The sequence below is a fragment of the Astatotilapia calliptera genome, chromosome 17, assembly GCF_964374335.1.
Source record: "Astatotilapia calliptera chromosome 17, fAstCal68.1, whole genome shotgun sequence".
Classification (NCBI taxonomy): domain Eukaryota; kingdom Metazoa; phylum Chordata; class Actinopteri; order Cichliformes; family Cichlidae; genus Astatotilapia; species Astatotilapia calliptera.
This window is the reverse complement of record NC_137438.1, coordinates 41,335,986-41,361,495: the sequence shown is the minus strand read 5'-3', so window position 1 is coordinate 41,361,495 and position 25,510 is coordinate 41,335,986. Positions and strand designations below refer to the sequence as shown.

Here is a 25,510-nt window from a genome sequence, read left to right as displayed (position 1 = left end):
AAGAACACAGGACGGGATGTCTAAAATGCAGGGGGTGCCATGTAAAAGAAAGAAAAAAACAGAGAAAAAAACAAATGAACAAGGGGTAAAGTTGAAAGACGAAACACAGAGAAAGATAGAAAAAGGGAGAGTCACGTAAAAACTGAGAAACAGAAAAGACAAAGAAAAGAATTAGAAAAAAGAAATGTCTGAAAAAAAAGGGGCGGAGACAGCCCAGTATAAAAGGCCCTGAGTGGCAACATAAAGACAGAAACAGAAAGACGTTGGGCCAGCCTGAAGAAGGCTGCACCCAGCCGAAACGTCGCGATGGCCCAACGGCAGTGCACTACACCCACTAAGGGTAATTTTTTGAACAGGGGGCACCGTTCCCAGTCCCATTGATGGACCGTGCATTCAGGTTCCGGCAATAGCCGGGCCTGGTCTTTACCCAACACCTAACACCAGTCCCAGTGATGGCCCGTGCACTCAGGTTCCGGCATAGCCGGGCCTGTTCTTTCCCCAAAACCTAACCCCTTGAGTGGACCCTAAACCTAACCTCTACACCCCTCCTCCCCCCACCTCTCTAACCGCATCTATGACATTCCGTTTGGAACTCCACTGGGGGGGTCCTGGACGCCTGAGATGGGAGCAGGTATGGTCTGTGCATTGGAGCGCGGCCCCCTTCGGGGACCGTGCTCCCAACTTTGATTTCCCCCACCAAATAACGGAAAGGATTTAAAGGAAGGGGGTGCCATAAACACAAATAGAGTGAACAATGGACGGGATGTCAAAAAAGACAGGGGGTTGCCATTAAGAAACAAATATAAACAAAGTGTTGAAAGTCTTCTCCTTTGGCAAGAATCAAAAGTGACTTAAACAGCTCGTTTGTCACTTCCTGTCATTGTAACCAGGGAGATCTGCCTGACCCAGGATCAGACACTGAACCTCAGCCTGAGGTGTAGATAGTTGATTATCATTCATTCAGTTTAATTTGATTTATACAGCACCAAATCATCACAGCTGTGGACTCTCATCTTCTATCAATAAAGTTATGTTGTATATTCACTCTCATGTCATTGACCTTTTACATTAGAGCAACTAATCTATTTAAAAACACTGAAAACTTACTACAGCTGGAACAGCTGGAAGCATGACCATGTGCTTCTGTGCTTATGCACCATGGTAGGTCTCTCTCTCTCTCTCTCTCTCTTACGCATGCACACACACACACACACACACACAGCCTTTATCTTAAACGATGCAACATAATTGGTCTCATGTTTACTCATTAACACGAACATTCATTATGTTTTCCTTTGAGGATCAATCAGCAAAGGAGACACGCTACCGTAAACCTCAGTGTAGAAGCGCAAGGAAAATCCACCCACGGCTGCTGTCACCTGACCACGTCCCGGTAAGTCACGTGTGTGGAGGCTCAAACACAGCACTGTGTAGCTGTAGTGTCTCCGTGATTTACAAACATATATAAAGAAGATTGGATCCCCGCAAAACGCTCGTGTCAGTGTTCATGTTGGAGTTTAATCTGTGACGTAGAGGAGCTTGTTACCATGGAGCCTGATGACAGGAGAAGGGGTTTCCCTATACGGAAGCACTTTGAGCTGATCTCTACCAAAGAGATACAGCACACAATAAGCCTCCATCACCCATCCATCCATCCTTCATCCATCCTTCATCCATCCACCCATCCTTCATCCATCTATCCTCTGTCTGTTCTGTTCTATTGAGCCGTATCTGCGCCACGTGACCACAGTCCAAGGGACCAGGTGGGGATCCACCTTCATCCTGTTTATTTTTTCCTGAAGCATACAAGGCCGGATTGTATTAAAGGTGTCAGGCTCAGGAGGGACTCGGAGGCAGACCGTCACTAAAGTTCGTGATTTATTTACACACACAGACACCAGGTGCGAATATATACAGGTGAAGGGGGCACAGGAAGAGGGTCTCCGGGGAACACAGGCACGGGAAGAAGAGGGCTAGGTACAAAATCCACTGAAGCTCAGGTAGCTCGGACTCCGGCTTTAGCTCACCAACGCCAGTCCTCAGGCTGGCGAGAATTCTGGCACAGAGAGGAAAGGCAGGTAAGTAGTGGCACGACAGAAACTCGAAAAACGGCTCAGATAGGTGATGACACTGACGAGTGTTACACAATAATCCAGCGAGGAAGCACTCTCAGCAGCCGCCTTAAGAAGTGGGTGAGATGATTGCTTGCAGGTGTCCGAGCCAGGGGCTGGAGCCGTCACGACTCCGCCCCGGTAGAGCGCGGTGCACGGGAGGGGAGAGAGAGATGCAGCACAACAAAAACACTTGTAGCCATACAGAGTCAGCCGAGAAGGCACAGGGTCATGACAAAAGGCACTGGAAAAGTCAAGAAACAGGATACAGAAAATATGCAGTGCTATATAGGAATGTTTACACATTTGTAAGAACAAAGCTGTTACCAAAGTAGTTCAAAATCTTCATGAAGAAAATCTATATGTGAAAAACACAAGACTAGTTTCACATGAGGATTGAAGCTTTTGCTGTTTATTAGATAAGCCACATTCATTATGATCCTTCAGTACAATCAGATTCTGCTTAGAACTGTATTGAAAACTATTGAGCCAATATTTTCAGCTTATATGGCTGAAACTTTTTCACATGATGAGCTTTCAACAATGAGTGAAACAGTAAGAGCATGTGGAGAGTTTGGAAACATCCCATTAAGAAAGAGAAATCAAATGTTTGGATTCATTTTAATGAGCTCAGACTTGAAAATGCAGAGGAGCTGGTTGTGAACTGAGCTTCAGAGAAACACGACATACTGATATTCACTATGAAGCTTTCAGTGGAAAAAGACAGAAAAACAACATGTGTATCCTGGAATAATGGGAGCTTACATCTTTAAAGGACTGAAGAGGAAGAAGTTTACAAGGAATCATTTAAAAATGTTTAAAACATCAACTGACTGAATCCATGAATCTGAAAAGGTGTTTGTGAGTGAAAGAGAAAGACATGTACAGATTGAACTATCTGTTCAACAGTCAGAGTGTTTCTCTAACAGGAGGACACTCTTTACAGTCAAATCAGGACAGAAACAAGGAGGAATCAATCCCTAACCAAAATCCAGGATAAAGAGTTTGAGTGAATGTGGTGTTGACGGTGTGGAGGTGGATCAGAGTGTCAGAGGAGACTGTGTAGAAGGACAGAGTGCCAGCAGGACAGTCCACATACACCGCTACTCTGTTAGAGACAGAGGAGGAGGAGAAGGAGGAGATGGAGAAGGATGGTTCCCTGTTATTGTGCCAGACAGAATAATGGCCATCATCACGGCAGAACAGACTCCAGGACTGATCATTATATCCAAACACACAGTCATCACTGTCTCCCTTCCTTCTGATTCTTCTGTAACTCACTGATATTGTAACTTCTCCTCTCCACTCGACCTCCCAGTAACAGCGACCAGTCAGACCATTTCTACACAATAGCTGAGGCGCAACATTGAATCTGTCTGGATGATCAGGATATGACTGAACCTCCTCCACACCACGTGTCACCTCCCTGTTGTTGTCAGACAGTTGGAGGTTTGTGTTCACTGTGTTTGTGTCAATTGTGAGTTGATGGGAATCTGATGGAGAGAACAAACACAATCCAGCCGCGGTTATTGATCCATCATCTGTTCATTGATTGACACTTTGATGATGACTGCTGACATCAGAGATGTGAATGAGTGATGTGACAGTTTGAAGATGGTTGAATGTGTGCTGCTTTGTTTACATGAATCACATTAAAAACACACTTACACTTCCTCAGACCTGGTCTCAACCATCGGACATCAGCAGGCTCCACCCTAAAAACAATAACATGTTATAAGTGTGTTATAACGTTCTGCTAAAGGAGGTCTCCTGAGAAATGACACACAGATATCTGTTTAAATGCAACATTTGCTTTATGTAAAGCTAGAAGTATTGACATCATCTTCTGATAATACACACTGGACCTTTTCATAATAACATTATATTCGGTCTTGTTATTCTGGTATGAATGACCCAGAATTACTTTGTGGTAAATCCTGGCAACATACAAGTGAAGACTTCACTTTACATCCGGTTTTATTTAATGTTGTTTGAGAAAATATCGGGTACTTTTCATGAAGCACACAACACTGGTTACTCCGATGACAACTGGGATCATGCTTACCGTGACCCTCAACATATTTTTAAGCTCTTCTCTGAGCCCTTGGTACTTCTCAAGCTAAACATGTTCCATCTTCCAATGTTGCTGTTATTCGGTATCGCTACAGCTATTAGTACAGCTTTCTTCCTCTGCTTTTCCACCACTCATTTCTCACTACTACCAGTTTGTTCCAGGATACAATTATCTAGCGTTGAGTCATAGGCCTTCTCGTAATCAATCCAAACAGTGCACACGTTGATCAGCCTAGTCCTGCAGTCTTGCACAACTCCTCGGTCTACCAGTAGCTGGTGTTTTGCGCCTCTAGCATTCTTGCCCATCCCTTTCTGTGCCCTGCTCATATGCCTATTCATCTTAGTCATTATGATGCCTGACAGGACCTTCTCTGTGATACTGATACTCAGTTTCCAGCATTGATGGTGTTGTTCTCTTATTGTTCAACTGCCATTGAGAGTACAACTTGGCTGGTTCTGTGGAGAACAGCTGCTTTATTCTACTGCTTTCAGCCCTCTTTAAGCGGCTGGCCAAAGCTGTGAGTTTTTGCTTGGCAGTTTCCAAGGCCTCTGGTATGGACAGCTTTCTGTACTTCTGGCATCTTCTTCAGTTGAACAGTCTGCAGCAAGTTGAACAGTCACCAGGAGCAGTACCCTCCATAGAGATGGAGAGTAGAGGCCAAGGTCAAGATAACATCAGAGCCAACTATTGGAGCAGGAGAGAGGTGAGATGGAGAAGATGCCTAAAAACTACAACAGGCACTCCATACCTCATGCATCATCCAACTACCGACCAATAACCTGCCTCAGTACCCCATGAAATCATAACTGAGGGGATCGAACTACCAGAAGGCAACATTAAAGACATAGAGGACAGGTACAAGTACCTGGGGATCCCACAGGCACATGGGAACCATGAAGAGGCCGCTTGGCAAGCTACAACCTGCAAAGAGTCAGGGAATTCCTGAGGAGTCAGCTGAACATTAAAAACAAGAATGCCCTGCCCTTTATCAGGTAACCTGCAACCCTGGAACATACATATACACATCTTTCTTATCCAGCTCGCCACTGCGGGAAGTTTATCCTTCAAGCTCGGGTCCTCTACCAGAGGCCTGGGAGCTTGAGGGTCCTGCGCAGTATCTTAGCTGTTCCCAGGACTGCGCTCTTCTGGACAGAGATGTCCGATGTTGTTCCTGGGATCTGCTGGAGCCACTCGCCTAGCTTGGGAGTCACCGCACCGAGTGCTCCGATTACCACGGGGACCACCGTCACCTTCACCCTCCACATCCTCTCAAGCTGTTCTCTGAGCCCTTGGTATTTCTTCAGCTTCTCGTGTTCCTCGTGTTCCTACGTCTATCATTACGGCCGTCTTCTTCTGTTTGTCTACCACCACTATGTCCGGTTGGTTAGCCATCACCATTTTGTCCATCTGTATCTGGAAGTCCCACAGGTCAGCTCCTTCAGTGGCAGGCTGCGGCACCCACTGTGTGGGACGGAGAGATTTCGCAGGTCTTTCCTCCCCACTAGCGATGTGCGGATCGATCCTGAAATATCGATTCCTCCGATACCAATCATTTATGTTCTAGAATTGATTCTCACGTTAAGATATCGATATTTTAGTAATTTAGAGTAAATTTGTAGTTTATCATTAACACGAACACAGTGGAAAGAAACTATAACATTCGGATTTTCTACGTTCAAAGGAACTACTTCCTCTTCCACCTTTCATAGTCATGTGCGAAATACGGCTGTATAAATGTCTCGCAGCCCCTTGGCGTGCGCACTCACAACAATGGCTGAGCGTAATTGGAGTCATGTTTGGACTTATTTTACCTCCACAAACAGCTGAGACATGGTTTACGATACATGTGGCAAAAAAGTGCTCCAAGAGTGAGGTGTTGTGGCCATACTAGGGAGAGTGAGGTGTTGTGACCGTACTAGGGAGACATTCAAAAGGGCTGTTGGGGGGGGGGGGGGGTTAAATACAGTTATCAGGGTTTATTTATCGGATAAAATACGTTAAATTTCACCATTATTATTGGCCAGCCCGGAAACAGCAGGGGGTCCACATTCAGAGGCTGCTTCCACCTGAGGACCCGGCCTTAACGGTCTAAAGAAAGCTGGGTAGTACGTCACGAGCTCCCTAGGTGGAGTGAAACTCAGCCATCTGCTCCTTGCTATCTAAAATATAACCGGGCACTGACGTAAACTCTCGACCGTCTCACACTTCTGTTTAATCATTTTCTTTTTGACATTTATTCAGCTGTGTGAAAACCCCGGAGGAACCCTCCCGAGAGATTAATAAAGTTAAATTTAATTTAATCTAAACTTCAATCTCAGCCAAAACGATTAACTCAAGAATAAATAAAACACTGAAAAAGCCAAACAATAACATTTTTAAGTTATCAAAGTGACTTATATATCATGTTTAATGATATATATGTTTTTAGCGACAGACCGCGGGGGTTTGAAAATGATGTGTCAGTCGGCTCAGATATTTGAAGTTTACACAGCTACATTCTCACCTGAAAAAATGTTAAAAGTTTTTTTGTGACCCAGAAAGAGTAATAAGAGTAATATTAAAACTAAGTCGCTGCCGCCATTGTTGGAAACTGGAATTGGCTGGGCCGCTCTATGAATTCTACGATAAAATTTTTCAATTTTGTTGTCTGGGTGGAAAATCGGGAGAAATTCAGGAGAATGCTGGCTCCGGGAGATTTTCGGGTGGGGAACTGAAATTCACGATTCTCCCAGAAAAAGCGGGAGGGTTGACATGTATGGTTGTGGCAACATCACTAACCTTGTCAAACACCTCAGAGTAAATCATATCACAGAATATGATGAGCTTATGTTGAGGCGAACTGAAGAGTAGGACAGGGACAGGTGCTGCTAGGGCGAGACAGACGTCTCTCACAGAGTCCTTTAGTGCTGGAGGCAGGCAAAGTGTTCAAATAGCGCACAACTTCAGTTTTTTTATTTCTATGTGATGAACCCTGCATTATTAGGGGCAGGGATAGCTCAGTAGGTAAAGTGGTCGCCCCATGATCGGAAGGTCGGCGGTTCGAATCCACTTAACGGCTACCCTGAGGTACCCCTGAGCAAGGTACCGTCCCTACACACTGCTCCCCGGGCGCCTGCTTAGTGGGCTGCCCACTGCTTCACTGAGTGAATGGGTCAAATGCAGAGAAAAACAAGTAATTTCCCCATGGGGATCAATAAAGTATCCATTATTATTATTATTATTATTATTATTATTATTAAGTGATAAGAACAAGTATTCTGATGTCCTGTAATCATTATGATGCTATAATTTGAGATACAATAAATAAAATGCGTTTTTGTACAAAGTATCGGTATTGGATCAGTATCGTCGATACCAACCTGAATAATACTTGGTATCGGATCGGAAAGAAAATCAGTGGTATCACACATACATCACTACTCCCCACTGCTGTCAGACTCTACAACAAAATCTTCAACTCACTGATCAAACACACACAAACCCACACATGTGGAAAAAGACTAAGGGCAATACTCTTTTCAGGCATCGTTGTATTTTTACTCAGTTGTATATAGAATTTGTATTCTATTTTTATCCTATTGTATATTTTATTCTATTTTATTCTATTCTGTACACTTGTCTACAGTATTTTATTCTTATTGTATTCTAATTTTCGCTATATAACATTTGCACTGTCCACTTCCTGCTGTGACAAAACAAATTTCCCACATGTGGGACTAATAAAGGTTATCTTATCATATTTTAATTCTAATTCAATTCAACTTGAATCAGGTCAGCTGAACATGAACGGAGAATAGGAAGGAAAATAAAAATATATTTCTATTACCTGTTGCTACATTGTAGAGAGTGACTTTGCCTCTAAACAGGAAAATGTGTACAGTCAGGGGTTAAAATGGATTCAGCAGGTGGGAGAACCCTAAAATTGGTTGTAATGGCTCAGTGTGGGGAAAAGCATCATAACCCAAAATAATTTCTGTTGAGAGCTCACACACAATTTGTGCTGAAGTACCACAGCAACTAATGGGCACCTGCAGTCGTTCTGGTGCAGTGCCAAAAAAAAAAATCAGCAAATAAAAGAAAAACAACAGCCTACTTTAACTCGCGACTATGGCAGACGGCTTTGTGTCTTTTGTATCTCTTTATGTGATATCCTCTGGGGATTAATACAATAATAGGACTACCTTTCAAGTGTTATGAGTTCTGTTTGTCTTTCTGGATTGTTTATGGATGTTTGCTGGTGTGATATGCTTTTGGTCCCTTGTTTCTCTGTGTATGCGTTTGTGTGTGTGTGTGTGTGTGTGTGTGTGTGCATGTGTGCACTGTGATGTGTCAGTTTTGCTGCCACATCAGGTCTGGAGTGTCTCCTGCCTTTGAGCCAGCCACACCTGGGATTAATCACTCACCTGTTGCCGATCTGCCTAATCAAGGAGTCCTACTTAAGAGAGCAGTGGAGCGGCAGTCAGCATGGGGTTGTTAAACTAGGAACACAGTTAGTTCTCACGCTCATGTTACCATTGCCGCAGTTATTCTCCCGTTTGAATGGTAAAGGTGTTTTTTTTTTCTTTCAGGAAATAGAATGCACTATTACCACTTCTCTAACTCTACAGTCCTGACCAGAGAACAAGTGGTGGTAATGGGAGTGTTGTCTGCAAAAGGGTTATTGCAATGCAAGGAGATATCCAGAGAGGTGCAGAAGAAGAAACTGATATCAGACCTAAGGCCACCCTCAACTTTTTAAACCAATCATATTAACATTGAGTTTTTACCACATGAAATAAAAGTCTATACTGCCTGGTACATGCAGCCTTTGTCTCTGAGACAGAGAGACAGAGGTCCATCGCACCATGTAAAACTAATCTGAAATGTTCACTCTCTCTGCGGTAGAGTATCACTTCCTGTTCCAACACACAGTGGTGTTTTTCAGTAGCTTATCTGCTTAGCAATTTAATTAAAAACTTTTAGATACCTTAATTTTTCATAGTATAATCTTAACGTGTTTCATCCAAAGCACACTCTCTGTGTACTCACTACCTAATTTATAGCCAAAGTATTCACTCACTGTGTCTCTACTGTTTCGCTAGCTTAGCTTAGCTTGTAGCCAACTCGCTAGCAGCATGGCCTCTACACCTGTCTCTCCTGCACTTTCCTGCACTTTCCTGCTCAATGTGTCAGATTTTTAGTTACTCCACTGCCTCCTTTAGCAGTAGTTATACTTGTAAAAAATGTAGCATATTTGCAGCAATGGAGTCCAGGATTGCTGAATTGGAGTAATTGTCAATTCTGTTCTCAGACACGTGAAGCTTGAAGCTGAAATTCAAGGTGGTGGTGTATACATCTACTTTTTCAGCAGCTGGTACTTCACCATTAAAGCTGTTTCAGCTATTCTTTTCCAGACACAGAACCTTAAAGATAAAATGCTGACTGTCTGATTTGCCGAGGGATATCACAGCCACTGGCATCACTACTTTTCTACTAAAGATCACAACACTTTCTAGAGCAGCACAATAGAGAGCATCCTGATCAATAGCATCTCAGTTTGCTATCTTAGCTGCACCACCTCAGACCAAAAGTGATATGAGTAATATGACCAGGCTGTTAGACCCAGCCTATGGACTCTTCATAGTCTAATCTTCCAATAAGCACTTAAGAAGGATGTAGAACAAAAAGTAACAGTACTTGTAAGAGCTTCTTCTTACAGACAGCCAGAGTAGGCCACTCTAATCCACAAAGCATATTTAGCTAACAACTCTGAGTTTGTTAATCCTGAAACATTCAAGTGAAGTCAAGTCAAGTTTATTTATAAAGCACATTTAAAAACTACCAAGGCTGACCAAAGTGCTGTACAATAAAATATAAATATAAAATACAATAAAACGCAAGTACATAAAACACCTCACTGATAAAACAATAAGTTAAAACAGTAAGTTAAACCTTGCTAAAAGCCAATGAGAAGAGGTGAGTTTTAAGAGCAGTTTTAAAAGTTCCTAGGCTTGTGGAGAATCTGATGTGAGGAGGTAAACTGTTCCACAGTCTGGGTGCAGCCACAGCAAAAGCCCTCTCTCCCCTAGTCTTTAATCTGTACCTGGGAACATCTAAAAGCATCAGGTCTGCTGACCTCAAAGATCTCCTGGGGCGGTAAATGCTAAGAAGCTCTGCCAGGTAAGGAGGTGCAGTACCATTAAGAACCTTAAAAACCAGCAGTAAAATTTTAAAATCAATCCTAAAAGCAACTGGGAGCCAGTGGAGAGAGCAGAGGACCGGAGTGATGTGGTCTCTCTTTTTGGAACCGGTCAGCATGCGAGCAGCAGCGTTCAGCACCAGTTGGAGGCGATGCAGACAGGAATGATCTAAACCAGCATAAAGGGAGTTACAGTAGTCCAGCCGTGATGTAATAAAAGCATGGACCACCCTTTCTAGATCGTTCCTGCACAGGTAGGACTTGACTTTAGCTAAAATCCGTAGATGATAAAAAAAATCCCTTGACTACGGAGCTGATTTGTTTATCAAATTTAAAAGCACTGTCAAAAGTAACACAGAGGCTCTTAATGGAGGAAGTACATTTGAAAGTTAGGGGTCCCATAAAATCAAAGGAAAGGTTGGGGTCTTTAGGAAGCCCAAACACAATGACTTCAGTTTTACTTTCATTTAGATGTAGGAAGTTAAGAGCCATCCAAGTCTTAATGTCAGACAGACAGGAGAATAACGGCTGCAGAGAGTCCTTACAGTCTAACCTCAGAGGGAGGTAGATCTGAATGTCATCAGCAAAGGTGTGGAAGGACACATGTTTGCGCAGCACATCGCCCAGAGGGAGCAAATACAGAGTAAACAGCAGGGGGCCTAAAATGGACCCCTGAGGTACACCACAAGTTAAAGGAGCTCTGGGAGATGACAGTTCACCGAGGTGAACAGAAAAACTCCTGTTATCCAGGTAGGACTGGAAAAACTTTAAGACAGTACCTTTCAAACAGACAGTGTTCTAGGCGGGACAACAGTATGTTGTGATCAACAGTGTCGAAGGCTGCAGTCAGGTCTAAGGTTACTAGGACAGCAGCACAACCAGAGTCTACAGTTAAAAGCAAATCATTAAAAACTCTCAGTAAGGAGGTTTCAGTGCTGTGACGAGCTCTAAAACCAGACTGAAACTTCTCATAGAGATTGTTGTTGTCTAAAAATGACTGGAGCTGCCTGAGGACAACTCGTTCCAGTACTTTGGACAGAAAGGGCAGATTGGATATGGGCCTATAATTAGAGAGTATAGATGGATCCAGATTAGGCTTTTTGAGGAGAGGTTGAACAACAGCATGCTTAAAAAGTGTTGGGAAACAACCAGAGCTGAGACAGGCAGGACCAGAAGGACAGGTCCAACTGAGTCCAGGACCTGCTTCAGAAGACGAGAGGGGATAGCGTCAGTGGAACAGTTGGTAGACTTGACCTTGCAGACTGTTTCATGCAGCTGAGAAAGAGAGATTAGCTCAAACTGGTTAAAGGCAGATTGGCACGAGGGAGAAACACAGGGATTGAAAGGTGGAGGTGGAATGACAGACTGCAGGGAGGAAATCTTATTAACAAAGAAATATGAAAAGTCATTGCAGAGGGTGGCAGAAGGTGTGAGGCAGGTGGACGTATGAGGATCAACAATGGAGTTTAAAACACGAAACAGAGTCTGAGGTTTATGGACATTACTGCTGACCAGGTTAGATATGTAGGAGGACTTAGCCTCTTTAGCAGCTTTCTGATAAGTTAAAAGAGAGTCTCTCAGGATATTGAAGGATATTTGCAGCTTGTCCTTTTCCCACTTTCTCTCAGCACACCTGCAGGAGCACCTGAGAGCACGAACAGTCTGTAATCCAGGGTTCAGCGTGAGCTTTGGGACGGAGTGATTTTAGGGGAGCGATGGAGTCCAGAATAGAAGTGCATGTTGAGTTAAAAAGAGCAGTTAAATCTTCTGCACACAGGGAGTCAATCCAGTCCACCGTGGACAGCTCAGAGTTGTTGAAAGCAGCAGAGAACTGGGATGGTACATGGGTATTGATGATCCGGTGGCGGCGTGAAGGAGCTTTAACTGCAGCAACAGAACATTGTGCAGTGGCAGAAAACAGAACAGGAAGGTGATCAGAGATACATGCACTCTCACAGATTTCAGAGATGTGGATACTCAGGCCGTGAGACATGACGAGGTCCAGTGTGTGACCTTTCTCATGTGTGGAGCCAGACACACACTGAGTCAGGTTAAAAGAGTCCAGTAGTGATACAAAATCTCTAACCAGAGGTTTAGATGGACAACACACATGGATATTCAGATTGCCAACAATAAGAAAATGATCAAAATCTACTGAAAGTCCTGATAAGAATTGCCCAAACTCACTGATAAAATCCTTGTTGAATTTGGGAGGACGGTACACTACTGCACACAGTAATGGAGTAGATGAGGTCAGTTTAAAAAGCTGCAGTTCAAAGCCAGAAAAGGAGAAAGATGAAATCTGATGACAGTCATAAACTGATTTAAAAACACAGGCAAGGCCTCCACCTTTACCAGAAGACCTGGGAGAGTTGAAAAAACAACAGCCTGGAGGAAGAAGCTCAGAGAAATCCACAGTCTCACCAGCATGTAGCCAGGTCTCAGTGAGGAACATAAAATCCAGTTCATGAGAAGAGAAGAAATCCTTGAGCAGAAACGTCTTATTGGAGAGGGATCGAGTGTTGATCAAAGCCATAGATAAGGTGAGATCAGTAGCTGTCATCGGGGTTGATGTGCGGCTGAGTGGGCGGAGGTTTGAAATAACGGTACCAAGTCTGCAGATCCGTGGCTGGAGAGGAGCCGATGACCCAGCACCCGGAACAGGAGCAACCAGCAACGTGCTTGGAGAGTCACGCAGGAGAGGAGCAGGCATTAGGCTTGGGCCGGAGGTGGAAGAGAGTCGCTCACCTGAGGAGAACGCCACCGCCGGCATGGCGAGGAGCGAACCAGATGACTTAAGGAAGCGCGGGCCGAGATGCGGGCCCACCGGTGAAACAGGAGCAGCACCAGGCGGAGTTGGAGAGACAGTGCGCACCCAGGGTCCTCTGGGTTGGAGTGAGCCTCTCACAGTGGCAGAGTAGCAGAAACCCATTTGTACAAGGAGAGGATCAGCCAGGCAAGAAAGTGACAGGAATGCCTTTGTACGAGCCAGGAGACCACTTCGCTTCCCTCGTCTTCTCCAGCGTTTTCTCCGGTGTAGCTTGGGAGGGAGGAGCCAGGTACAACGTAGGTAAGGCGGAATGCCATCGAGTGGTGGAGGCGCACTGCTTGTTTGCCCATCAAAAACAAAGGACAAAGGTGCTGTCACTGCTGAGTCTGATGGCGAGCCGAACATACTGGCGCCATCTTGTCTCCAAACAAGAGTGTCAAACATTGTCAGTATCAGCTCTAACTCAGTTACCATGGTAATGATGAGCTTAATGGTATTGAGCTTAATCTGCTCACTTTAGGTTTTTTTTCAACAAACTGAGTTTTTCATTTAGTCTTTTCCTCCTGCTGCAACTGAACTGGCTGACACTTGATTTCATTTCCTCCAAGTGCCTACAAGAGTGATGTTAACTGTGTTCTCACCTCACCATATGTGACAATGCAGGTCTTTAATTTATTAATACAGGTTAGTACAACACTCTACTGCAGTATGGTATAAAGTTCAAGTTGTAGCTAATAGAGTGAAACAGTGAATTTTATATTTTTACAAACACCAATACCCCAGGTAGACAGTAGTTGTTGGTTTTTTTTGTTTGTTTGTTTTTTTTTGTGATAGTGATGCAGCTGTTAGATTGTCAGCCAGTTTCCTGGCACTGGAAACAATTACTGTATGGTAAGCACAGGTCAATGATCCATATTTTTTTGTTGTTGTATTGATGGGAAAATGTGTGTCATAGTTGGATCTTAGAGATGATGTGAAAGAATGTTAAAATTCAACTGAAAAGGACTGGTCCCAGCAGAGGACCATGTGAAACTCCATCACTAATGTTTGTGTGTTATTTACAACTGCAGTTAAATTCAGCATCTGGATCTGTGTAGTCTCACTGACAATATACTGAACATACTGGACATGCACCTCTCATATTGCCTCTTTTGTGTATCACTCCCAGACCTTTTCCTGAAAGGGACTGGGTCAGTAGAAATGTCATTTAAAACTACACTCACTGAAACAGACTGTTAGACCTCTAAAACATGGGTATACAGACATAATTGAAGAAAAGTGACAATTAATAATTTGGGGCTGAAACTTGAAAGTATATATTGTCCTAGATTAACATTACGACTTGGAAAAAATACAGGATCAAGATCTTTACAGGATTTTTAGCATTATATAAAATTTAATTTTACAAACCATGTCGGAAGACACATTTGTTCAACAGTAAGCCATTTACTCATTGATATAATTCAGGTTTAAAATAGTCATCAGAGGAAAAGACAAGAAGCTGACCTGAGAATTCCCAGTATACAGTGTGGACTCTTTACTGCAGCAAACAGAAGTTTTACTCCTGAATCCTGTAGGTTGTTGTTACCCAGGTCCAGTTCTCTCAGACTACAGAACTGGGAGCTGATAACTGAGGACAGAGTTTCACAACTTCTCTCTGATAGGTTACAGGCACTCAGTCTGAAAAATAATGAATGAATCAACAAATAACAAAAGTTTAAGTATATTCATAGTGCAAGGAGGAACTACCAGATTTAGCAATATTTAATATTGTTTCACGACTTGCTGTAATCCTTTTTTCTTGTTTAAAGGAAATTTATGAAATTATGTTAATAAAACGCAAAATCATTTAATCTGACCTCAGAGTTTCCAGTTTACAGCATGGACTCTTCACTCCATCAGACAGAAACGTCACTCCTGAATCCTGCAGGTTGTTGTTACTCAGATCCAACTCTCTCAGACTACAGAACTGGGAGCTGAGCACTAAGGACAGAGTTTCACAGCTTCCCTTTGACAGGTTACAATCACTCAGTCTGAAATAAAAGGGGAGGAAAAGATGTTTGTGATCAGGTAAAATAATTTTTAATGTTGAGCTGAGAACTGAGAACAGAGCTAAACAGCTTCTCTTTGACAGGTTACAGCCCTTCAGTCTGAAAAAGTATTAAAAAAATCTACAAATAACAAACATTTAAGTATATTAATGGTGCAATAAGGAGCTACTAGATTAGCATTATTTAATATTGTTGCAGAACTGGCTGGAATGCTTATTGACTTATGTTACAAAAGGCAAAAACATGTCAGTTGACTGTGACTGAAATGGTATGTTAAAAACAATACAAATACGCATGGATAAAGAGCTAATAATTAGGAATAATTCTTCTTTTTTTAACCAAAATTGGTGAAATTATGTTTATTGATGGATAACAGTATATCACTTGATTTGACCTCAGAGTTTCCAGTTTACAGCATGGACTCTTCACTCCACCAGACAGAAACGTCACTCCTGAATCCTGCAGGTTGTTGTTACTCAGGTCCAGCTCTCTCAGACTAGAGGTCTGGGAGCTGAGAACTAAGGACAAAGTTTCACAGCTTCCCTCTGACAGGTTACAATCACTCAGTCTGAAATAAAAGGGGAGGAAACTATGTTTGTGATCGGGTAAAATAATTTTTAATGTTGAACTGAGATCAACAAACAGAAAGGAAGAGTGTAGGCTATTAATTACTAAATAGTGGAAAGGGGGTGGGATTAGGTGAATTTATCCTTCTTCCTACTCTTTTTTTGAACATGTATGTTATTTATAATTATTAATGGTTTGTTTTCTTTTTGTTTTGCTTTAGTTATTTGCCTTTTTCCCCTCTTGTTGTACTATGTTTTCTATTTAAAAGGTTAGCATTTATTTGAACCTCACAGTTCAGAATAATTCTTATTTATCTCATACTGGACATTGGTACAGACCCCAATAATAACTGAAATTTGCTATATGAGGTTGGTGTACAACAAGACAATTTTATTTTGATACAATCTCTACGTCGACCCAAAAAACTTACAGGATGAAGAGGAGACCTAAATGTTTGGAAATCTAGTATTATTTCCTTTATCTTAGAGGTGTTTAATATGTAGTTTTTGTGACTCCAGTCAGCGAAGGGTTTTACAAGAGTCCTGTCCACTGAAATCTATAATTATTAAAAACCTAGATCAAATGACTTTATCTTTTAATTTGATATAGGTTTGATTATTTTTAACCTTTTTTTAATTGTCCATCGGAAATTTTTATTTTTATTTTTTTACTTTTTTTTTCCAACTTTTTTTTTGTTTTTGATTTGTTATGGTGGCGCAGTCACTTGGTGTTCGCTCGCTCTGCGGTGGAGTATCACTTTCTGTTCCTGCTCAAACAGAGTGGTATTTCTGAGTAGCTTATCTGCTTAGCAATTTAATTAACAACTTTAAAATACATTCTTTTCTCATAGTATAATCTTCACGTGCTTCATCCGGAGCACACTTTCTGTGTACTCACTGCCTAATTTATAGCCAAAGTATTCACTCACTGTGTCTTTACTATTTCACTAGCTTAGCTCATAGCCGACTCGCTAGCAGCATGGCTACTTCACGTGTCCCTCCCACACTTTCCTGCTCATTGTGTCAGATGTTTAGTTATTCCTCGGCATGGTATGGTATTATTTCTGTACTTCAGACGTCACACGTCACACACAGTTTCAAACATTGCTTATATGGAAAGTTCCTCTTTTCTGTGTCTTTATCTATTAATATGCCTGTGCACTAAAACTTCCTGTTTTTTAGTCTGGCTGAGCACTTTAGTTTGTGAGTTAAAAGTGGCCTTGCTCTACAAGCATTCATTGTTAAAGTACATAAAGCAATCTGATAGGAAAATAAGGATACTAAGGATATTGATTTCATGACAGTTCTTCCCCTTTTCGTGTTTTGTAAGAAACACAACAAAATTCCTATTTATCCCATTAAGTTTACTTCAACTCAATCCAATTCAATTTTATTTATATAGCGCCAAATCACAACAAAAGTCACCTCAAGGTGCTTTATATTGTATAGTAGATACAGAGAAAAGCCCAACAATCATATGACCCCCTATGAGCAAGCACTTTGGCGACAGTGGGAAGGAAAAACTCCCTTTTAACAGGAAGAAACCTCCGGCAGAACCAGGCTCAGGGAGGGACAGGGCCATCTGCTGCGACCGGTTGGGGTGAGAGAAGGAAGACAGGATAAAAGACATGCTGTGGAAGAGAGACAGATTAATAACAGATATGATTCAATGCAGAGAGATCTATTAACACAGTGAGTGAGAAAGGTGACTGGAAAGGAAAAACTCAATGTATCATGGGTCTATTGCAGCATAACTAAGGGAGGATTCAGGGTCACCTGGTCCAGCCCTAACTATATGCTTTAGCAAAAAGAAAAGTTTGAAGCCTAATCTTGAAAGTAGAGATAGTGTCTGTCTCCCGAATCCAAACTGGAAGCTGGTTCCACAGAAGAGGGGCCTGAGAACTTTTCAGCGAGTTTTTTGGGTATCCTGATAATAATGAATTACAGTAGTCCAGCCTGGAAGTAATAAATGCATGAACTAGTTTTTCAGCGTCACTCTGAGACAGGATATTTCTAACTTTAGAGATGTTGTGCAAATGGAAGAACGCAGTCTTACATATTTGTTTAATATGTGCGTTGAAGGACATATCCTGGTCAAAAATGGCTCCAAGGTTCCTCACAGCGTTACTGGAGGCCAAGGTAATGCCATCCAGAGTAAGAATCTGCTTAGATACCATATTTCTAAGCTTTTCAGGGCCGAGTACAATAACCTCAGTTTGATCTGAATTAAGAAGCAGAAAGTTAGCGGCCATCCAGGTCTTTATGTCTTTAAGACATTCCTGCAGTTTAACTAATTGGTGTGTGTTATCTGGCCTCATAGATAGATAGAGCTGGGTGTCATCTGCATAGCAGTGTAAATGTATGCTATGTCTTCTAATGATACTGCCTAGGGAGGCATGTATAATGTAAACAGAATTGGTCCTAGCACTGAATCCTGTGGAACACCATAACGTACCTTGGTGTGTGAAGAGGACTCTCCATTTACATGTACAAGTTGGAGTCTATTAGATAGATATGATACAAACCATTGCAGCACAGCACCTGTAATACCTACAGCATTTTCTAATCGCTCTAATAGGATATTATGGTTGACAATATCGAACGCTGCACTAAGGTCTAGAAGGACAAGCACAGAGATGAGTCCACTGTCAGAGGCCATAAGAAGATCATTTGTAACCTTCACTAAAGCTGTTTCTGTGCTGTGATGAGCTCTGAAACCTGACTGAAACTCTTCAATAAGCCATTCCTCTGCAGATGATCTGTTAGCTGTTTGACAACTACTCTTTCAACGATTTTTGAAATGAAAGGAAGGTTGGAGATTGGCCTATAATTAGCTAAGACAGCTGGGTCTAGGGTTAGGGTTAGGGTTTAGAGATGGCTTTTTAAGTAAAGGTTTAACTACAGTCAGCTTGAAGGCCTGTGGTACATAGCCAATTATTAGAGATATGTTGATCATATTTAAGATCGAAGAATTAATTAATGGCAGGACTTCTTTGAGCAGTTTTGTGGGAATGGGGTCTAAAAGACACGTTTATGGCTTGGAGGAAGTAATTATTGAAGTTAACTCAGAAAGATCAATTGGAGAAAAAGAGTCTAACTTAACATCAATGGTACTAAGAGTAGCTGTAGAAAATATTACATCTATGGGATGATTATTGGTAATTTTTTCTCTAATGATAAGAATTTTATTTGTGAAGAAGTTCATGAAGTCATTACTAGTTAACATTAAAGGGATGGTTGGTTCAAAAGAGCTCTGAATTTTTTTCAGCCTGGCTACAGTGCTGAACAGAAACCTGGGGTTGTTCTTATTTTCTTCAATCAGTGACAAATAGTAAGATGTTCTGGCTTTGCGGAGGGCTTTCTTATAAATCAGCAAACTATTTCTCCAGGCTAAATGATGATCCTCTAAATTTGTGACACGCCATTTCCTCTCCAGCTTACGAGTCATCTGCTTTAGGCTACGTGTTTGAGAATTATACCACGGAGTCAGGTACTTCTGATTCGAGACCTTAGTTTTCACAGGAGCTACAGTATCCAGAGTCGTACGTAGTGAGGAGGTGAAATTATTAACAAGATAATCGACTTCTGTTGGGGTAGCGTTCAGATAGCTGCTCTGCTCTATGTTGGTACAGGGCATTGAAGATGATAACAGTGGGTGGATTATATTCCTAAACTTAGTTACAGCGCTTTCAGAAAGACATCTACTTTGATAAAGTCTACTCTCCACTGCTGTGTAATCAATTATTGTAAATGTAAATGTTATCAGGAAATGATCAGACAGGAGAGGGTTTTCAGGAAACACTGTTGAATGTTCAGTTTCTATGCCATATGTTAACACAAGATCTAGAGTGTGATTACAGTGGTGGGTGGGTTCTTTTACATTTTGAGAGAAGCCAATTTAGTCTAATAACAGATTAAATGCCATGTTGAGGCGGTCATTTTTAGCATCTACATGGATGTTAAAATCACCCACAATAGTTATTTTATCTGAGCTGAGAACTAAATCAGATAAAAAGTCTGAGAAATCAGACAGAAACTCTGTGTAAGGCCCAGGTGGACGATAGATGATAACAAGTAAGACTGGTTTCTGAGTTTTACAGCTGGGGTGGACGAGGCTAAGCATCAAGCTTTCAAATGAATTAAATGTCTGTCTTGGTCTTTCGTTGATTAATAGGCTGTTGTGAAAAATTGTTGCCACACCACCCCCCTCGGCCTGTGCTCCGAGATTTCTGGTAGTTAGAATGACTCGGGGGTGTTGATTCATTTAAACTAACATAATCATCCTGCTGCAACCAGGTTTCTGTATAACAGAGTAAATAGATTTTTTTTTAACAATTATTAAGTTGTGTACTAACAGAGACTTAGAGGAGAGAGACCTAATATTTAATAATCCACATTTCACTGTTTTACTCTTTGGTTCAGATGTGGATACTGTATTGTTCTTTCTTTGTGATTTTTTTTTTTTTTTTATGTTTAAGTTGTTTGTTGATGATCTTTAGTTTTTTTGTTTTTTTGTTTTTTTTGTCTGTTTGGTACCTGACACAGTCTCAACGGAGATGGGTTTTTGGTTTGCCAATTATCTATGAAGCCCACATCGTTTCTTGGACACCACTCAGACAGCCAGCAATTTAAGGAGAACATGTGGCTAAACATGTCACTCCTGGTCTGATTGGGGAGGGGACCAGAGAAAATATTGATTTTAGTGACCTCCGATTGGCGTAACCGGGTGCCAATACTGCCAACATGAATTATGAGTTCACTGAATTTACGTTTACCCGTAGCCAGTAGTTTTAAATTTCTTTCAATGTCGCCTGCTCTGGCCCCTGGAAGACAATTGATTATGGTTGCAGATGTCTCTAGCTTCACATGTCTGAGAACAGAATCACCAATTACCAGAGTTTGACCCCCGGCGGGTGTGTCGCAGAGTGGGGAAAAATGGTTATATACATTAACAGGTTCGTGGTGTACCTGGGGCTTCTGTTTAGGACTATGCTTCCTCCTCACCGTCACCCAGCCGCCCTCTTTCCCCAGCTGCTTGGGGTCTGCCGGGGAACAGCTAGCGGGGCCTACGCTATCTTAGGCTGCACCAGCTACAGGGGCCTGGCTAGCTACGGATGAATGAAGGTTTCGAAGCTGGTTCTCCAATTCAGTAATCCTGGCCTCCAGAGCTACAAATATGCTACATTTGTTACAAGTATTATTATTTGAAGAGTTTCAGTCAGGTTTCAGAGCTCATCACAGCACAGAAACAGCTTTAGTGAAGGTTACAAATGATCTTCTTATGGCCTCTGACAGTGGACTCATCTCTGTGCTTGTCCTTCTAGACCTTAGTGCAGCGTTCGATATTGTCAACCATAATATCCTATTAGAGCGATTAGAAAATGCTGTAGGTATTACATGGTAATGGTAAATGGCCTGCATTTGTATAGCGCTTTTCTAGTCCATAGGACCCCAAAGCGCTTTACACTACATTCAGTCATTCACCCATTCACACACACATTCACACACTGGCGATGGCAAGCTACGTTGTAGCCACAGCTGCCCTGGGGCGCACTGACAGAGGCGAGGCTGCCGGACACAGGCGCCACCGGGCCCTCTGACCACCACCAGTAGGCAAACATGGGGTTAGTATCTTGCCCAAGGATATTTGACATGCAGCCCGGAGGCAGCCTGGGATCGAACCACCGACCTTCTGATTAGTGGCTGACCTGCTCTGCCACCTGAGCTACAGCCACCCTCATTACAGGTGCTGTGCTGCAATGGTTTGTATCATATCTATCTAATAGACTCCAACTTGTACATGTAAATGGAGAGTCCTCTTCACACACCAAGGTACGTTATGGTGTTCCACAGGATTCAGTGCTAGGACCAATTCTGTTTACATTATACATGCCTCCCTAGGCAGTATCATTAGAAGACATAGCATACATTTACACTGCTATGCAGATGACACCCAGCTCTATCTATCTATGAGGCCAGATAACACACACCAATTAGTTAAACTGCAGGAATGTCTTAAAGACATAAAGACCTGGATGGCCGCTAACTTTCTGCTTCTTAATTCAGATCAAACTGAGGTTATTGTACTCGGCCCTGAAAAGCTTAGAAATATGGTATCTAAGCAGATTCTTACTCTGGATGGCATTACCTTGGCCTCCAGTAACGCTGTGAGGAACCTTGGAGCCATTTTTGACCAGGATATGTCCTTCAACGCACATATTAAACAAATATGTAAGACTGCGTTCTTCCATTTGCACAACATCTCTAAAGTTAGAAATATCCTGTCTCAGAGTGACGCTGAAAAACTAGTTCATGCATTTATTACTTCCAGGCTGGACTACTGTAATTCATTATTATCAGGATACCCAAAAAACTCGCTGAAAAGTTCTCAGGCCCCTCTTCTGTGGAACCAGCTTCCAGTTTGGATTCGGGAGACAGACACTATCTCTACTTTCAAGATTAGGCTTCAAACTTTTCTTTTTGCTAAAGCATATAGTTAGGGCTGGACCAGGTGACCCTGAATCCTCCCTTAGTTATGCTGCAATAGACCCATGATACATTGAGTTTTTCCTTTCCAGTCACCTTTCTCACTCACTGTGTTAATAGATCTCTCTGCATTGAATCATATCTGTTATTAATCTGTCTCTCTTCCACAGCATGTCTTTTATCCTGTCTTCCTTCTCTCACCCCAACCGGTCGCAGCAGATGGCCCTGTCCCTCCCTGAGCCTGGTTCTGCCGGAGGTTTCTTCCTGTTAAAAGGGAGTTTTTCCTTCCCACTGTCGCCAAAGTGCTTGCTCATAGGGGGTCATATGATTGTTGGGCTTTTCTCTGTATCTACTATACAATATAAAGCACCTTGAGGTGACTTTTGTTGTGATTTGGCGCTATATAAATAAAATTGAATTGTTATTTGGGCTGTGTTATATCTTATGGCATGGATTTTTGCAGAAAATCTTTTTAGTCAAACTCTTTCAAATCCAGTGTCTTTTAGTCTTAAATGTCATCCATACTCTGTTTATACAATTTACAATTTTTAAAACATTTATGACCAAAACAAATGCCCCAACTCTTCCACAAAATCCTCACAAAACCTTTTCCCATATAAATCACTTAATTAACTTGACCACTTTTCAAATTGAACTGAAAAATGATTTTAAACACTTTAAATGCCAGTTTAAAACTTTTAATTATGATATAGGATATGGATCTGTGATAGCAGAAATAAAGTAAATTCTGTCATCAACATTTTTTTTTAAAAGAAAAGTATAGCACATATTCACTTACAGAGCTTTGCTGGATGCTTTGACCACTGGCAGCAGCCTCAGAAGAGCCTCCCCTGAAGCTGAGTATTTCTTCAGGTCAAACACATCCAGATCTTTTTCTGATGACAGTAAGATGAAGACCAGAGCTGACCACTGAGCAGGAGACAGTTTATCTGTGGAGAGACTTCCTGATCTCAAGGACTGTTGGATCTCCTCCACTAGAGAATGATCATTCAGTTCATTCAGACAGTGGAGCAGATTGATGCTTTTCTCTGCAGACAGATCCTCGCTGAGCTTCTTCTTGATGTACTGGACTGTTTCCTGATTGGTCTGTGAGCTACTTCCTGTCTGTGTCAGCAGACCTCGTAGGAAAGTCTGATTGGTCTGCAGTGAAAGACCCAGGAGGAAGCGGAGGAACAAGTCCAGGTGTCCATTTGAACTCTGTAAGGCCTTGTTCACAGCACTGTGGTGGAGAGATGATTGTAGCTTTGGTGTGGTGATTTGTTGATTTTCCAGCAGATTGAATCCAGAGTTGATGAAGGTCAGATGGACATGAAGAGCAGCCAGAAACTCCTGAACACTCAGATGGATGAAGCAGAACACCTTGTCCTGGTACAGTCCTCTCTCCTCTTTAAAGATCTGTGTGAACACTCCTGAGTACACTGAGGCTGCTCTGATATCGATGCCACACTCTGTCAGGTCTGATTCATAGAAGATCAGGTTTCCTTTCTGCAGCTGATCAAAAGCCAGTTTTCCCAGAGACTCCATCATCTTCCTGCTCTCTGGACTCCAGTGTGGATCTGTCTCAGCTCCTCCATCATACTTGACATTCTTCACTTTGGCCTGAACCACCAGGAAGTGGATGTACATCTCAGTCAGGGTGTTGGGCAGCTGTCCTCCCTCTCTGGTTTCCAGCACATCCTCCAGAACTGTAGCAGTGATCCAGCAGAAGACTGGGATGTGGCACATGATGTGGAGGCTTCGTGATGTCTTGATGTGGGAGATGATCCTGCTGTCCTGCTTCTTATCTCTGAGTCTCTTCTTGAAGTACTCCTCCTTCTGTGGGTCTGTAAAGCCTCTGACTTCTGTCACTATTTGAACGTATTCGGGTGGGATCTGATTGGCTGCTGCAGGTCGTGTGGTTATCCAGAGGCGAGCAGAGGGAAGCAGTTTCCCCCTGATGAGGTTTGTCAGCAGCCCATCCACTGAGGTGGACTTTCTAGGGTCAGTTAGGATTGTAGTTTTGTGGAAGTCCAGAGGAAGTCGACACTCATCCAGACCATCAAAGATGAACACAACCTGGACGTCTTCAAAGCTGCAGATTCCTGCTTCTTTGGTTTCAGGAAAGAAGTGATGAACAAGTCCCACCAAGCTGAACTTTTCCTCTTTCAGCACATTCAGCTCTCTGAAAGTGAATGGAAATATGAAATGAATGTTCTGGTTGGCTTTGTCTTCAGCCCAGTCCAAGGTGTATTTCTGTGTTAGGACTGTTTTCCCAATGCCAGCCACTCCCTTTGTCAGCACTGTTCTGAATGGTTCATCTCTTCCAGGTGAGGCTTTAAAGATGTCTTCTTGTCTGATTGTTGTTTCTGGTCTGTTTGGTTTCCTGGATGCTGTTTCAATCTGTCTGACCTCATGTTCATCATTGACCTCTGCAGTCCCTCCCTCTGTGATGTAGAGCTCTGTGTATATCTGATTCAGAAGGGTTGGGTTTCCTGCTTTAGCGATGCCCTCAAACACACACTGGAACTTCTTCTTCAGTGCAGTCTTGAGATGACTTTGGAAGACTCCAGTGAGAGTCCCTAAGAAAGAAAAAAGAAAGAATCTCAATAAAAAAATCATCCACAAAAAAAAAAATTGATTACATATTAGTTCATCTCTTAAAACATAAGTATTCCACTCATACAACCATTTCAGTCTTTATATAAATCCTCTTACTGCTCTGAAGACAGTCAGCCAGCTCTTCCTGATTCATTCTCCTCAGGAAGTTCAGTGTGACCTTCAAAAATGCCTCTCTGTTGCTGCTCATCTGTTGATCATCCTTCTGACTCTGTGAGCATTCTGGGTAATCTGGACTCAGAACCTTCTTGATCTTCTTCAGCTCATTCTTCACAAAAGTGATGATGTTGTCCTCCAGCAGCTGGAACAGAATATTCTATGAATGAGCCAATCAGTCTCACATCATGGAGCCAAACATCAGATCCATGTTGGACACACTGACAATCCACTGGTCTACAAAGAGCAGCATGGAGATGACTGTGAACAGAATAGATGTAACAGTAGTTGTTGTGCATGTACAGACCATAAATATGGAGTCCAGCTGTGTTTGATGCTGCTGGGCAGACTGACCACTGGGAACCTCTGTGCTCTGCTGGTACACTCTGTGGAGGAACCATGAAAAATTTTAAGCATCAATATTTTTCACACCATCAATATTTTAGCTGACTGTCTTTGTCTAAAAGTCCAGCTGATCCCATTAAGGAAATAGAGCTCAGAC

At 42.3% G+C, this 25,510-nt stretch overlaps 1 protein-coding gene and 1 pseudogene across 1 annotated transcript; both read right to left on the bottom strand.

The window, feature by feature from the left end:
* Positions 1-2,507: 2,507 nt before the first annotated feature.
* LOC113019600 (NLR family CARD domain-containing protein 3-like) lies at positions 2,508-25,221 on the bottom strand. Its single transcript, XM_080291534.1, has 6 exons — positions 23,036-25,221; positions 15,579-15,752; positions 14,993-15,166; positions 14,640-14,813; positions 3,780-3,826; positions 2,508-3,604 (listed from the first exon to the last, which is right to left on the bottom strand). The coding sequence occupies exons 1-6, from the start codon at positions 24,853-24,855 to the stop codon at positions 3,063-3,065; spliced, it is 2,931 nt and encodes a 976-aa protein (XP_080147660.1). The 5' UTR covers positions 24,856-25,221; the 3' UTR covers positions 2,508-3,062.
* Positions 20,174-20,946, bottom strand: LOC145421333 (uncharacterized; annotated as a pseudogene).
* Positions 25,222-25,510: the final 289 nt, after the last annotated feature.